Source organism: Eschscholzia californica, unplaced genomic scaffold, assembly GCF_041429995.1.
Source record: "Eschscholzia californica isolate CP2 unplaced genomic scaffold, dmEscCali1.0.p SCAF_1, whole genome shotgun sequence".
In the NCBI taxonomy this organism is placed as follows: domain Eukaryota; kingdom Viridiplantae; phylum Streptophyta; class Magnoliopsida; order Ranunculales; family Papaveraceae; genus Eschscholzia; species Eschscholzia californica.
The window spans coordinates 29,111,008-29,128,088 of record NW_028238198.1 but is presented as its reverse complement, the minus strand read 5'-3'; the positions used below and the strand labels follow the sequence as shown (position 1 = coordinate 29,128,088).

At 35.0% G+C, this 17,081-nt stretch overlaps 2 protein-coding genes across 2 annotated transcripts; one reads left to right on the top strand and one right to left on the bottom strand.

Moving 5' to 3' along the window:
* Positions 1-4,160: 4,160 nt before the first annotated feature.
* LOC147565837 (early-responsive to dehydration stress protein (ERD4)) lies at positions 4,161-7,162 on the bottom strand. Its single transcript, XM_086652320.1, has one exon. The coding sequence runs from the start codon at positions 6,713-6,715 to the stop codon at positions 4,250-4,252; it is 2,466 nt and encodes an 821-aa protein (XP_086508446.1). The 5' UTR covers positions 6,716-7,162; the 3' UTR covers positions 4,161-4,249.
* A 792-nt stretch (positions 7,163-7,954) lies between these two features.
* On the top strand, positions 7,955-8,758 carry LOC147565836 (protein FAR1-RELATED SEQUENCE 6-like). Its single transcript, XM_086652717.1, has one exon. The coding sequence runs from the start codon at positions 7,955-7,957 to the stop codon at positions 8,756-8,758; it is 804 nt and encodes a 267-aa protein (XP_086508843.1).
* The last annotated feature ends 8,323 nt before the right edge of the window (positions 8,759-17,081 follow it).

The following is a 17,081-nucleotide window of genomic DNA, read 5'->3' as shown; positions in this document are numbered from 1 at the left end:
ACGGATAATATAAAATCTTTTTATGTAAATACACTAAAAAAAGAAGGGTATCTATGTAAATCAGTCAAAGTTGGTTAGAATAACTACCCACATATTTCTCTCCCTATTTTTTTTATCCCACGGATTACATCTTATATCTAAATAACTAACGCACTCTTCCATATCTTCCTAAATTCTCTCCTAACTACTTCACTTAAAATTGAAATTAAATTTCCCAATTGTTTTTTATTAAATCTTTTCTGTTAGTGATATTTCTTCCATAATACAATTTTTCCTCTCTCCCCTTTAAACACACGGTTATCTCTATTTTGGAATATGATTTACAAATTAAGGAAAGTTAATGTAATTTATGTTGTAATTTAAATTTATTTTTCTCTTCTTCAAAGGCGTTAGCCAATGGGGATCTTCCCCGTCCGTAGGACGGGGAAGAAACCTAGTAGCTTACTAAACAGAGTAAACAACTCAAATAGATTTTTAAAAAACACTTTTACACATATTTCTAACTGCGAAGTGTCAATTACTCAGATTATTTCTTAAGTGACAAATTATAACTTTTAACAAAAAAAATAGTGGCAAATTAGATACACTCTAGGCTTTGTGGATTTAAATGACACCTTTAAAATAATTTTATTCGTAACACATGTCGCTCCTAAATTTAATAGAAGAAAATATTCATAAAATAAAGCTTTTTATTGATTTAAACACATTTAAAGGACACTTGAGAAAACACTCCAAATATAGAGTATTTTTTTTGTACATCTCTAAAATAACTACCTCAACATCATTATTGAGGTCTAATAGAGTGTCCATTAAACATGATTTGTAATAGTGTCCATTTGAGTTTGAGTGTACCATTAGAGATGCACTGAATTTTTTTGTTCCTAAAATGGGGATATCTGAAATAACTCTATCGAACCCTTAAATTTAATAGGAAAAAGAGTTAAGTCCAATTTGGCCCCCTACTTTGTGACTAACTTCCTTCTTGACCTCCTATTTCTTGTAAATTCAAATTTGACCCTTTTTTTAAGATAAATTTCTTAACTACCCTTCCTATAAATTTATATGTTTAAAATAAAAATATTAAGAAACATCTCTTCACCTCCATCTCTCCACCTCACCTCTCTCTCTTTCTCAGTGATTTGCAGTTTGAGAGAATAAGATTCGATAGAAAACTAAAGAAACTGGAAAACTAAATAGAAACGAAAGTGGGGTATTAGGTCGAAATTTTTCTCGGTCTAAATTTTTTTTCCCGAAAGTAACCCTATCAATTTTTCCTGTACCGACAGCTTTTCTTTTAAAGCGTCGGTGATGGTAGAAATTACCGACAGTTATGAAAATCCCGTCGGTAATAGTCTTTATTCCCAACGGTTTTTAAAAAACCGTCGGTTACCACCGTCGTCCAAAGTACCAATTTTTGTAGTGTCACCTCTCTCTTCTCCGACGAAAGTTGCCGAACGAAAAATTTTCCGACTGACGACCTTCCACCATTAAAAAAAATCTCTCATCTCTCTCTCTAAACACTCCGCCGGAGGGGTTTCCCTTAGGTTTGTTCATGAACAGACCGATCTGGTTTGAATACCTCCGGTGAAGGGAAACCCCTTCGCCGGAGTTTTAGAGAGAGAGGAGAGAAAATTTTTTTTTTTCTTTCAAGATCGCCGGCCGGAAATTTTTTCGAACGACAACCTTGTCGGAGAAGACGGCGAAAGAGATAGAGATGAGAGGTGGAGAGAGAGAGAGAGAAAGGTGAGGTGGAAAAAGAGAGAAATGTGAGGTGGAAAAAGAGAGAGAGGTGAGGTGACCCCCTACTTTATGTTATCTATTTAATTTTATTTTTGAAAAAATATTTATAGGAAGGGTACTTATGACATTTACATTAAATAAGGGGGCGACATTTGAATTTACGGAAAACAAGGGGCTATAAAAGAAGCTGGTCACAAAGTAGGGGGCCAAATAAGAAATAACTCAAAAAAATTAAATCGTACAGTTCAAAACAAACAAAAGGCATATCTGAATAACAAAATTTTCATATTTCGCAATAAAAACGGGGGCGGCCAACAACACTCTAAAAGTTGTTATCACCAGAGGGAGTAGATTGACTAATGTCAATCTCTTTTGACCCCCAAACATCTATTGGCACCCGATATAGAGCACACAGATCGACCCGTTCGAAAGCCAAAACAAAGGCTCGGACTTGGACTAATTCGATGGTGTTTTGAAGGGAGAACTTCTAGTTGTTATCTCGCTTAAACGTTGCTTCAAGATAAATTCTAACCTAATTTGATTGTTCAATGTTAGATTTAATTTGATTGGTCTACATTATATCTAAATATAATTTGTCTTTTAGTGTTTGATGTCTTGAAGTTGTTTGTATTGGGACTTTCTATTTTAGATCTTCATCAGTGTTCCACGGTGGTTCTTTGGCGTGCTGACGATGATGATGATGATGGTGATACGAAGAAGAAACCAAGAAGAAGAAAGAAAAGAAAAAGACACGAAAAAGAAGGAAAAGAAGAGGGTAGTCAAAGGGGCGCCAAACACCTGAGTGCCTAACCCAAGTCGTATCCGGAACTAATAACAATTTCCATGGGTGTATTTAGCCCCTCCCTAAGAATATCTACCCTACAGAAATCATAGTTTCAGTGTTCACCAAGACACCAACTAAAAAACTAAAACAAAGAATGAGTGAAAAACCCAAAAATCTAGACCCTAATAGGAAAAAACCCCACTCAAAAATAATAATGTCAAAAAAACCCATTTTTGGAACATTTTTCAAAATGTTGACAACATATGTAATTATGTTGTTAACAAGACAACATATTTTTTTTTCATAATTACATTTTTACCCTTATATGGTGACAACATATATCATTGTGTTGTTATAAAATGTTGACAATATCTATAATAATGTCCCGACATATTATAAAATGTTGGCGACATATAATTATGTTCTTAACAACATATATAATGTATTAGTCAAAATATTATTTGTTCGTTAACGGATTTGTTAAATACAAAGGATAATATGCATAACATTTTAATTTTTGTAAAGGACAAATAAAAAAATGCTTTAGTCTTAATATTTATGTCGAAAGCAAAACAAAAAATGCAGAAACCATTTATTTTTTCACAAGACAAATCGAAAAATGTTGTAGCCAAAATGTTTGTGTCAGTTTGTTTATGTGAAATATTTTGGCAAAACAATGTCTAAGCAAAAATGAATTTGTTCAGAAATTTACAAATTGTTGAGAAAAACTAAGAATTGTTCAGAAATTTACAAAATTGTTGAGAGCAAACCAAAAATTGTTTAGAAATGTTCAAAATTGTTTTTGACGTTGATTTAGTCGGAAAATTTCATTTTAAAGGGTAAAATTGTATTTTTACCTACTGGGTTTTTTCTTCATTATTATTTAATATTGGGTCTGATTCTCTTTAACTTCCCCATTTTGGGCCTTATAATTACCGCCCCCAAGTATTGGTTGGCAACTAAAAGTCCTCATGAAGACTCATTCGACCATGTTGTAATCTATCTTTCTCCATGGTGGAAAAAAGAATGGCATCTTTGTATGCAACAACCACTTCTATTAATTTTTTTCTCAAATGATGCCTTTTAAAGATCTAGACTATTAGTTGGAATGTTAATTGAGTAGCTATTGGTCAATTATAATTAAGAGGAAAAACTAATAATGGCATGTGAAAAAGAGACCTCTCATTTGTTGAATTTTTTTGGACATATCAGAGGTTACACGAGTCAAAATCCAAAAAAAATTGTATATACAAACTCTCACGTGGTATAGAGACGGACGACTCACGCGTTCAACTGTCAGACGGGTCTATCGGCAAGTAGGGTACTCGCCTCATGTACACCCTTTATATGAGAAATGTGCACGTATATTACAGATAGGTACCTCCATAGACTAGTAATTTAGGTGGCATTTGGAATGTAACTGGTTAAAAAATGGAAGTGGTTAGCTCCATTGATGATCCTGACCCATATATTGTATTAGGGTTTAGGGCTTTAAAACTAAAATGTTCGACAAGTTCCAGAGGAGACTAATATTTTTTTTTTTTTACTATAGGTAGAGCTAGCAGATCATAATACAAGTTGTGGAAAATCAATGAACTAAAAAATCAAAAGAAGCAAGATCAAGAAAATCTAGAAATAACTATACAATACCAAGAACTTTTCATTCCTAACACAACCAGTGGGAAACAAACTATCAACTGTTTGAATTCAGTATTAGGGTTTTAATCACAATTGATAAGTATCCCAATCAAAATTCGGCTGAGAAAATACCTCATAATCAAGAGGTCCATTAACAACAGCATCAACAGTCTGTATACTACCCAATAGAGATGGTTGGAAACCATCATTCTTCGAAGGGAGCAACTTGTACAATAATAAGACCCCGAAAGTAAATATAGCCTGCAACTTAGTAGAATCTCCTTGAACTGAGAAGAACAAGAGCATTGAGACAAGATACAAGTCTAAACAGAACCTCATTATACATAATACTGTATCCATTAACTTCCCATCGTTTCCAGCAGGAAACCCACGGACTCTGTAAACGAACAAGAAGTTGTACTTGTCGACTACATACCTGTACCCGAAATAAATTGTACCGACAGGAACCACAAGTGGAGCGAATGAAGAATATATCAGAGTCAATGCAAATATAGTAAGATTGAATGCATAATATTGTGCGAAATCGAAGGTTTGTTTTGGGACAGGAGAGCTTCTATTGATTGGATATACACAAAGATCTTCACCTGGTACATCTATTTCGTTTAGTCCTCGAACATGAGATAGACCATTCTCTCTTATAGCCTCATCAAATGCTCTTTCAGATAAGAGAGGGCTTTGGAGGTTATCTATGTCTTGGCTTTCTAAAGCATATTCTTCACTCTGTTCAGGAACTAGCTGAAGCATGTCATTCTTCCGAAATTTCTGTAGCTTCTTCTTGATCCATGGGATGGGAGCTAACAGATCATATGATATACCCAAGAAAGTGCTACTAATCAGAAAGGCGAGAGAAGAGAGACACGATCTTGACAAGAATGATGCACTCATATATTGCTCGATCCTTTTACAATCTTCTCCATCCAAATAACACCTACCCATACTCAGAATTGCACTTTCTAAGGAAGATTCAACCAAAGCACGTAAGAGGATGAGATTTACCAAGAAGAAGCAAACCATCTTCAATAAAGCAGCTCGATGCTCCCCGGACACTGTTATATGACGTTCAAACTTGGAGAGAGAGCTAAGAACAGATGGGATAACTATATACATGCTAACAAATATAAGAACATTGGGCAGAAATTGGAGGATTACTGTTGCTACCCAGCTTGAGCTTTCAATCCAAGTCAACCACGATTGAGCATTATTCAGTGCTTCTGCATTAATAATCCTTGCCGCACTCTTCAGAGCACTGATCACTGCAAGTGGAGAGCTACAAAATAACAGCATCAACAGTAAGCAAGTGTTCACGAAAAATCTACGTAGTTTCATGGATAGTTTTGTCGATCCTAAATGATTCCAGTAAATGTCTGATGCCGGTGGAGCTCGTTCCACTTTCCACTTACTCCTACCTAACTGCAACTCCATGATAGAGAAGAATCTCCCGGTTCGTCTCTTCTTCTCAGATCGAAAGTCTTGGACGGCTTTATTAGCTGTGTAAATGTCCTTAAATATCACAAATGCAATACCTGCACCTTGTGCTCGATTGTCCTTATAAGTTGCCATTTCGGTTTCCAAATCTGCTCTCAACTCTTGCAATCTTCTTAATCTATCTTCATCCGTTAACCCTAATTTGGCAATAACCACCAACCACAAATCTTTTACTCTTCTCCATAAAGAAACAATATGACTCCAGAACCCAACTGAAGATAACTCTCCAATGTCACTCTCATCTGATTCAATTTGAGAGTCGATTCGAGCTATTAGCCAAGAAATATCGTTCCGAACTTTCACCAAATCCTCAACCAAATCATCCAAAGCACACAAATCCATAGGAACAATAACCCTATAAATCTTACCAGGATATTTATGTTGGAAATACCCTTCTAACAAAGTTTTATCAGTAGCTAATGTCTTTGGAATTCCTTGAACCATAATTGTAAAAATTGCTAAAGAGTTTGCACTAGGATCACTAGGGTTTCCATTACCATCTCTAAACCTAGTGATTTTCAAACGTTCTTCTATAATGGAAATACCAAAATGAACCAAACAAACAACAATTATCACGAATAGAAAATGAATCCATAGAAAAGGCGAACCTTTTTGGATATGATTGATAGTTGTTTTAGAGAATTGATCAGCTATATCAGCAGTTCCGGCATAGAGATTAAGAGGAAGAACAAAACACACAGCAAAAAAAGCGATTGAGAGAAGAACCGTACAACTTCCACCTTCAATAAGTAGGAATTGAGCAGCATCGGCACCGCAGTGCCGACCAATCTCACGGCCAGTAGCGTGCCAAACGGCGAGAAGTTTAGCGATGAGTCCGGCAGGACCAGGCATACGACGATGATCGCTCCGGAGCTTAACAAAGAGGAAGATGAAGACACAGCATAAAGCACCAACAGCTGAGATGTTGAGAAGATACTGTATATTTCCATACCAAGCAGTTTCGCCACCATCCTCCGACGCAGATGGTGGAGGAGAGAGAATGAAATCCATCGACGAAAGAGAAGAAGAAGATGGAGAGGGATTCATCAAATTAGGTTTTTATAAAACCGATAAAATGACGAAACCCTCTTTTGAAGTTTGTTTTCGTCGTCTACTAAGGAAGATATAATGATAAAGAGATGAAATTTTCTTCATCAGAAGAAGAAAAAATCAAACAATTTGTGGAGGAATTTAGGGTTTTGATTCTAGAGAAAGCATAATTGCGTTTTTGGATTATGTTCGTTGTTGATTTAATTTCAGGTAGGTAAATATGTATGTGATGATAGATTGATAGATGGATGAATCTCTCTTGAAATTTGAAGTGAAGATTGGATCGGGGGTTTAGATTTCAGGAGAAAACAATAAAGAAAACGTTAGAGAGAGAGAGTGGAGTTCTTTTTGTAGTCTGGAGAGCTCCCAAAGATTTTTTTTTTTTTTTGTTTTTTTTTTTTTTTTGTTGTTGAAACGAAGTTTTTTTTTTGTTGAAAAAGATTTTTAATTATTATAGTAATATTTTTTTTTTGTAGCCAATATATGGACAATTAGATTCCTTATATGAACAAAAGAACCTAAGGTGGAAAAATAATTAACCATTTTTATGGGGAACAACCAAACACTTCTCCAACTCTCTCTCTATCTCCATGAAAATCAGCTGTTACATTGTTCATTTTCTTGCTCTCTCTCTTTTTTTTTTTTTTTTTTTGTTGAAGAATTTTCTTGCTCTCTCTTACTAGACCAATCTCTCTCTAACTAAACCAATCACTCATTTTCAAAATCAAGTTAACCTAATGTGTCATTTTCTCTTTCTCTCTACATCCATCTCTTATCCCCAAAAAAATATTCATTTGTTCTTCATCTATTTTCTCTCTCTAAAAAGAAGGTAAGAGGTGATATTGGAGTGAAATTTGGGGCTTTTCCTCACTATAATCTTTAAGTTTCGTAGTGAGTTTGAAATGATACAAAAGGTTGAATTTTTATTTATATTGAGCCTAAAATAATAGAAGAGAAAAGAAAAAAACCCAAAATTAAGACAGAGATCCTCAAGATATGTTCATGGTAGTCGCGTGAAACCTTAAAATTCGAATTAATGGGATCACGATTTGCACCCAAAACTGCAAAACTAAATAATATGATGAAAACCGTCAAACTTCATCAAATTCCTAATTATATGCTATAAATGTTCTGAAATTTGTAAACTTTGTAAGATTTTGTCATAAATTGATTTATATATGTCTGGTTTGATGAATTTGGGTTTTGTTGCCGGAGGTTGTGGGTTTTGTTGCTAAGATGTATGTATTTGATATCTTATACATATCTTTGGTTGCAGAAGTGTTCAACTCTTTAGAGAGTGAGGAGGTGGGTCATTTTGACAAAACATCCGAGAATGACATTGGCAAACAGAAAGAAGACTTGTGCGAAGTTACAGTACCAACTGTTGGTTTGGAGTTCCGCAATACAGATGAAATGTATGAGCTTTGTCTTGCCTATGCTCGAAAAGAAGGTTTTTCAATCAGAAAACGATCAACTAAAAAAGAAGAAGGAGTAGTTCGATATATCACATTGACATGTGCGAAAAGTGGGACAACTAAATCAGTAGGAAGCAATCCTATTGAACAACAACCTAGTAGTCGAAATGGGTGTAAAGCCAAAATTTGTTCGAAGTTGAATGAAAGTAGGAAATACGAAATTATTAGTGTTCTTTTAGAGCACAATAATATTCTTAGTCCCGGAAAAGTTCGCCACTTTAGATGTAATCGAAAGATTAATGCACATGTGGGAAGACGACTGGAAATTAGTGATATGGCAGGAATTAAAGTGAGTCGAAATTATAAGCAACATGTTGTAGCAGCTGGTGGACATGAGAATGTCCCATTCAATGAAAGAGATTGCAGAAATTATATTCAAAAGAAGATATCTATACGTCTTGGAGAAGGGGATGCTTTAGCTATCCACCAGTATTTTTTGACAATGCAAAAGAAGACCAATGGTTTTGTTTTTAATATGGATTTAGACGAAGATGGATGCTTATGTAATGTGTTTGGGCAGATAGGAGGAGTAAGGAGGCATATAAAGAATTTGGCGACGTTGTGACGTTTGATACAACCTACTTAACAAATATGTACGGTCTTCCTTTTGCTCTTTTTGTTGGCATTAATCATCATGGACAATCCATCCTTTTGGGTTATGGTTTATTGTCTAATGAAAATACATAGACGTTTAGTTGGTTGTTTAGGACTTGGCTTGAATGTATGGATGGTAAGGCTGCTGATGGTATTATCACAGATCAAGATCAAGCTATGCGGTGTGCTATTGAAGAAGTTTTTCCTAGTACAAGACACCGATGGTGTCTTTGGCATATAATGAAGAAGATACCGCAGAAACTAAGTAGCTACAAAGACTATAAGAAGATAAATACTGCGTTGCATAATATTATTTACGACACATTTAACATTGAAAAGTTCGAGTCAAAGTAGAAAAACATGATAGATCATTACAGTTTATGGAATAATCGGTGGTTGGATGATATGTATAGGGAGAGGAAACGATGAGTTCCAATATTTGTAAAACCTTACTTTTGGGCGGGAATGTCTAGTACCCAACGAAGTGAAAGTATGAATGCGTTCTTTGATGGATATGTCAATGCGAAAACCTCATTGAAGGTTTTTGTTGAACAATACAATGTGGCTTTACGAGACAAAGTTGAAAAAGAGGCAAGAGAAGACTTCAAGACTTATAATTTTGACCTGCCTTGTTTGACTCCTTTCGAGATTGAAAAGCAGATGAGAGACATTTACACACTAGCTAAGTTTCAAGATTTTCGGTCAGAACTTACTGGGAAGCTTGCTAGTGACTATGTAGATGTTAAAGAGTATGACACAATGTATGAGTATTTAATTTCAGAGAAAAAGGAATTTGATAGTGCTAGATATTTGGTGTTTTTTCATCCTATTGAGTGTGATATTAAATGCAATTGTCTTTTGTTTGAGTTTAAGGGCATGTATGACGACATGCAGTGATGGTGTTGTGTAGAAACAATGTGAAGGTAATGCCGGAGAAATACATTTTAAAGAGATGGAGGAAGGATGTGAAAAGATCCCACACCCGGGTTAGTGTCAACTATGGCGGGTGAGATACTACACCGGAGCAAAAACGTTATGATGAATTGTCTGTATTATTCAGCGAAATAGCAGATGAAGCATCCTTGGATGAGAGAAGCACCAATAATTTAAAAGAATGGATGTCGAAGTATAAGTTGAAGGTAAACTCAAAAGAGGACAAGAGAACTAGCTCAGGGCCAAGCCAACAAACAGGTTATACGGTCGACTGTGATGATAATGCAAGGGAAGATATATGTGATCCAGTGTTAGTTAAGTCGAAGGGTCGTCCAAGAGAGGTTAGAATTAAAAAGAAAGCATACAAAAGAAAAAGAGTTAGTAGTATTTGTTTATATTTTCTATATTTATTCAAATATATTCTATACTTTTCTTATTTTGTGTAACTCTTAATTAGTATTGAATACTATGTTTGTGTTTTAGGTTTCAACATCTAAATGCCGTCATGTGAGCGAGGGTTAAATACACAAAAGAGTTCGCTTGGTTGTAGTCAACAAAACACAAACTCTACACCGGAACCTAAGATGGTAACTCTTATTTAGTGTTTCAAAAATAATACTATGTATTTATTTTTTAGTTTTCACAGTCTAAAATGCCTTCATGTCAGCCCGTGTTGAATACACAAGAGAGTTCGCTTGGTGGTAGTCAACAAAACACAAACTTTACACCAGAACCTAAGATGGTAACTCTTATTTAGTGTTTCAAAAATAATACTATGTTTGTGTTTATTTTTTAGTTTTCACCATCTAAAATGCCTTCATGTCAGCCCGTGTTGGATACACAAGAGAACTCGCTTGGTGCTGGTCACCAACACAAATATTATACACCGAAATCTAGGATGGTAATTTGTTTACCTTTCTTCTTATTAAGTTAATAAATCTTAATATATTTTTGTGTACTTTAATTTACTAATATTATCATATCTGATTACAAATGCAGTCTAACATGGAGTTACTGATGGGAGTATATCGGCCTCAATTTGAAAGCGCTTCAACTGTTCCGTTCTCAGCTAATGCGGGGGGATCGACAATTTTATCAAGCAAGGACACGTTTTCAATTGATCGACGAGCCATATAATGATTTTGATTTTTCAACCGACGACTAAGCAAGATGCGTAATGAATGGTTAATTATGGTCGACTTCAATGTTTGGTTTCAGATACCATGTTGTTTTGATTTTATGTTTGGATTCTATGTTCGGGTTTCATGAATTGTTGTTTCAGAACTTCTTTGGATAAGGTTGTTGTAATGGTTGATATTACAGTACATGGAAGTCTATGGATTGTTGTTTCATGCCTTTGTGTTCATGTTGATGTTTTTTTGTTCACGTCTTTTTATTGATGTTGTTGTTTTATTGTTCGTGCCTTTGTGTTCGTGTTGCTTTTTTTTTGTTCATGAAACTAAGAGGTTGTTTGTGTTTTTTTGTTCATGAAACTAAGAAGACACGGTTGTTGCTGTCTTTTTATTCATGCCATGATGACATACTTGGTGCAGGTGGTGTTGTTTCTGGTCGGACTTGTTGAACGTGTCGTTGCATTAAGTTCGGTCTGCATTTTGAAGACATACTTGGTGCATTAAGTCTGGTCTACAAGAGTTGTTCCAACAAATTTATCATAATCAGACCCATTTACTATAACCAATCCATGAATCTGTTTCGCCTGGTCTAAACTTCCCAAACCTGAAAACAGAGGGAAAATTCCGGCAAAAGTAGCAGATTTAGGTTTAACTTCTGAATTCATCATCTTCTTGAATAGTTCTATTGCATCTAAACCACGACCCATTTGTACATACCCAACCAACATTGTACTCCTAGTAAAGATAGCTGAACCTGTCGCTGCATTTAATTATGAGGAATACCCAACTTTCATACATAATAACACCAAATTTCATACATAATAACACCAAATTTCATACATAACAAAACCAAATTTCATACATAATAACACCAAATTTCATACATAACAAAATCAAATTTCATACTTAACAACACCAAATTTCATACATAACAACACCAAATTTCATACATAACAATATAGTTAACTAAATCTTTCCAGTGTTTTTCTACTTCAACTCGACGCTTTTTATAAGATCTTTCTTTAATTCTTCGCATTGTTGGTAACGCTCCATAGCTTTACGAGATTCTAACTCCAAAGACATCAATTTTTCAGCAATACGACTTATTTCGTCGTCTTCTCTCGTAGACGCTTCCGGTATGTCATCACAATCATAAATATCTTATTCGAAAATGTGAAAACCACATCCGCATTTTCCATCATAAGATGACTTTGGGCAACAATAGAACCTTTGATCTTTAGATTTTGCTGTGACGAGCTTAGCAGGACCATCACCACATGGACAGAATCGAAGTTCATCCAACCAACACCAAAATCCACATCCCTTGGCATTAAATCCTCTCTACACACATAGTGAATGATCGTAAACACATTTGAATAGTTCCAAATATTTCAAATAATGTATATAACACATAGTAAAAAAAAAAATGATACCGCTTGTGGACACTTTGTAAACCACCGATTAGATTGCGCTCAGTTCTTGAAAGCAACACCTTAAGAAAACCCTTCGAGCAAGCACACATGTTTTTTTTTCTTTTTCTTCTACGGAATCCGATATCATTAATTTTCTATTGCCAAAAACATAGAAACCTTTATTATAACATCAGATACTATCTAAATAAACACAAACAAACACAACCACAATATTACCTTTCCGTTTCGGTTAGTCGAGCCATCACCTACAAAACAATATATAGCATGACATTAGACCCTATTTGAGGGAAAATTCTCTCAAATTTATCACACCAGTCATGTAGATATCAATTTATTGCAAAATCATACAAACTTCAAAAAGTTCATAACATTTATAACATATAATTAGGGCAACAAAACCCAAATGCATTTCCAATGTTTTTCAACTTCAACTCGACGCTTTTTATAAGATCTTTCTTTAATTCTTCGCATTGTTGGTAACTCTCCATAGCTTTACGAGATTCTAACTCCAAAGACATCAATTTTTCAGCAATACGACTTATTTCGTCGTCTTCTCTCGTAGACGCTTCCGGTATGTCATCACAATCATAAATATCTTTTTCGAAAATGTGAAAACCACATCCGCGTTTTCCATCATAAGATGACTTTGGGCAACAATAGAACCTTCGACCTTCAGATTTTGCTGTGACGAGCTTAGCAGGACCATCGCCACATGGACAGAATCGAAGTTCATCCAACCAACACCAAAATCCACATCCCTTGGCATTAAATCCTCTCTACACACATAGTGAATGATCGTAAACACATTTGAATAGTTCCAAATATTTCAAATAATGTATATAACACATAGTAAAAAAAAAAAATGATACCGCTTGTGGACACTTTGTAAACCACCGATTAGATTGCGCTCAGTTCTTGAAAGCAACACCTTAAGAAAACCCTTCGAGCAAGCACACATGTTTTTTTTCTTTTTCTTCTACGGAATCCGATATCATTAATTTTCTATTGCCAAAAACATAGAAACCTTTATTATAACATCAGATACTATCTAAATAAACACAAACAAACACAACCACAATATTACCTTTCCGTTTCGGTTAGTCGAGCCATCACCTACAAAATAATATATAGCATGACATTAGACCCTATTTGAGGGAAAATTCTCTCAAATTTATCACACCAGTCATGTAGATATCAATTTATTGCAAAATCATACAAACTTCAAAAAGTTCATAACATTTATAACATATAATTAGGGCAACAAAACCCAAATGCATTTCCAATGTTTTTCAACTTCAACTCGACGCTTTTTATAAGATCTTTCTTTAATTCTTCGCATTGTTGGTAACTCTCCATAGCTTTACGAGATTCTAACTCCAAAGACATCAATTTTTCAGCAATACGACTTATTTCGTCGTCTTCTCTCGTAGACGCTTCCGGTATGTCATCACAATCATAAATATCTTTTTCGAAAATGTGAAAACCACATCCGCGTTTTCCATCATAAGATGACTTTGGGCAACAATAGAACCTTCGACCTTCAGATTTTGCTATGACGAGCTTAGCAGGACCATCGCCACATGGACAGAATCGAAGTTCATCCAACCAACACCAAAATCCACATCCCTTGGCATTAAATCCTCTCTACACACATAGTGAATGATCGTAAACACATTTGAATAGTTCCAAATATTTCAAATAATGTATATAACACATAGTAAAAAGAAAAATGATACCGCTTGTGGACACTTTGTAAACCACCGATTAGGATTGCGCTCAGTTCTGGAAAGCAACACCTTAAGAAAACCCTTCGAGCAAGCACATATTATTTTTTTTCTTTTTCTTCTACGGAATCCGATATCATTAATTTTCTATTGCCAAAAACATAAAGACCTTTATTATAACATCAGATAGTATCTAAATAAACACAAACACACACAACCACAATATTACCTTTCCGTTTCGGTTAGTCGAGCCATCACCTACAAAACAATATATAGCATGACATTAGACCCTATTTGAGGGCAAATTCTCTCAAATTTATCACACCAGTCATGTAGATATCAATTTATTGCAAAATCATACAAACTTCAAAAGTTCATAACTTTTATAACATATAATTAGGGCAACAAAACCCAAATTCATCAAACCAGGCATATATAAATCAATTTATGACAAAATCTTACAAAGTTCACAAATTTCAGAACATTTATAGCATATAATTAGGAAAATTTCTTCCAGAATCATCAAATCAGACATATATAAATCAATTTATGGCAAAGTCGTACAAATTTCAGCACATATATAACATATAAATATGGGAAATTTCTCTCAAATTCATCAAATATGGAAAAATCTTACAGAGTACCTTCATCAAATTTCAGCACATGTATAACATATAAATATGGCAAAATTCAAGTTTCATCTAACGTTTTAACAGTAGAGTAAATTGTGATTCGGTCTCTATTTGAGCAGATGAGTTCTTCTATTTGAATCTTAGAGGTTCTTTCTTCTCTACCAGGGCCATACATTCCCCTTGACGAAATGCTCGGTGAGATGATTAAACTATATAGTTCATGTTAGCAGACATGACAACATTCAATAATAGAATGATTTCTCCATAAGGGTTATCATGATAAATGTTAACCAATAAGTATCAAAATTAGTTTAAAACATCCTATAATAGATCCGTCGAATGGGCATAATAGCCGAATTTGAGTCTAACAGTAACACTAAACCTCAGTTGACATTTGTGAATCTGCCTTGTTTAGTAGAGAGAGACATAGAGATTTAGCAAAGAGAAATAGGTAAGAGAGATGTATTTGATAGAAAAAGAGATTTGAAACTTACCTAGTCTGATGAAAGAGGTAAGAATGAAGAACCCTAGCTTTTTGCTCCAAATTTGTAGAGAGAGAGAGACAAAATTACAAATTTGTACAGAGATTTAGCAAAGAGAAATAGGTAGGTAAGAAGATGTATTTGATAGAAGAAGAGATTTGAAACTTACCCTAGTTTGACGAAAGAGGGAAGAATGAAGATCCCTAGTTTTTTGCTCCCAAATTCCTTCCTTCTCAGCAAAATCGATTTTTGCCCTAGAAAACTAACCTGGTCGAGTAAAGCAAGCTTGGTTGACTAAAATGATGTCTTTTGAATAGGCATGGATTGGAGGGATCAAAGACGAAACTACAAATTCTCTTAGCTTTTTGCTCCTGCCAACTTATGATGCATGCCCGGTTGGACTGCCAAGTCATCCGTGCGGGATTCAACCGGGCATAGCATCATTTTTGTTGTTTTCCTCTCTCTCTCTCTCTACGTGGTCTGTATCAAATAAAAAAAACTTCCAAAATCTGTAATCAACGTGAGAGAGAGAAAGGGAGAGAAATGAAAGGAAAATGACCAATCACGAGCAACTTCCTTGCAAGAAGAGTAGCTAGGGTGTATCACGGGTCAGCGAACGGGAGTCTAGTGGCTGTCGGATGCAGTTGTTGCAGGTGTGTCGCAGTAAAAATCGCTGGATCTTGTGAGGAACACCGAGGTTTGGTTTCATAAACGTACCGGATCAGTCCTCTTCCTCAATCCCGAATTTAACCATATATCCCACTAGTGTACCGAAGTTTTCATTCCATCCTTCCGGATTCGCGCCACGTGTCATCGAGTTGATGTAGCCAATCGATGTTGATCTCAACTTTGACTCGCTCTAGTTTGTTCATCTGGACTCCGATTTGACTTTCGTTTTCGCCGTTGGGTTCATCTTGGACTCTACTTTCATCCGAGCACCAATATTGGCCACAACTCGCCGAATACCCTTACCACCAAAATGACCAAAATGCTCCTCTTTTATTTATTTTTCGAGCTTAATTCCATAGAAGACACCTGGACAAGAGAAACACACAATTCATTAAAGTAACTGCTCGAACTGGACTAACTAACCCGAGTTAAGAGATTCAGATGGGACATTTTCATATCTCATCAATATTGTTATTTATGTAAGTTTTGGAATTTATCGTTGGTTAATGGCATATTCTCCTTGTTGGAACTCATATGCATATATACAATGAGTTTTTCTTAACTTAGATAACTCATCATTTTTTAATGGCATATTGTCTTTGTCTAATTGATGGCTTCTATAGAAATTAAAAATAACAAATAATTAAGATGTACGTTACGCTATGTTATTTGTCAATATGGCATATTTATTAAGAATTGTATTATTTATGTGCATGGTAAGAGTATGCAATAATCACTCTAGAGACGAGATAACATGCATGAGCATATGACCAAATTGGGGTGGGGTGTATGACACAAATATTAAATATGAGTAATTCACACCGTTTTTGGTCAGTTTTATTTTGCTAGACTTATGACTCCCATAACGTTGCCTCAAACAGTGGAGTTCTCTCAACTATTAGTGGTAATGCAACTCATTATATGGAGTGAAACGACAAATTTGTTACATATATCCAAGTCCATACTAAAATTTATTATTCCTCTCTACTTTTTAAAGGTTACGACAAAGTAATGTATGTGTGATCGAAATAACATGTGAAAGAAAATAATAATATAGTACCATAGATCCCTTAGGTGTTTCTTGTTAAAAGTTGGTGCTAAATGTGGTATAATTATGTTTTTTTTTTTTTTTACTAATTTGGTGGTAGGCCGCCCAAAAATTCATACAACATGGTTAACTCATGATTCAACCAATATGGGCTATAGAGTGGAAATCATAAATTTATGGAATTAAAGTGAATTTCGCCAACCTTCAACAAAAAAAAAAAAAAAAAAAGTAAAATTTCGC

Coding starts and splice junctions, on each gene's coding strand:
- LOC147565837 (XM_086652320.1), bottom strand. CDS start 6,715: ATGAATCCCTCTCCATCTTCTTCTTCTCTTTCGTCGATGGATTTCATT.
- LOC147565836 (XM_086652717.1), top strand. CDS start 7,955: ATGTATGTATTTGATATCTTATACATATCTTTGGTTGCAGAAGTGTTC.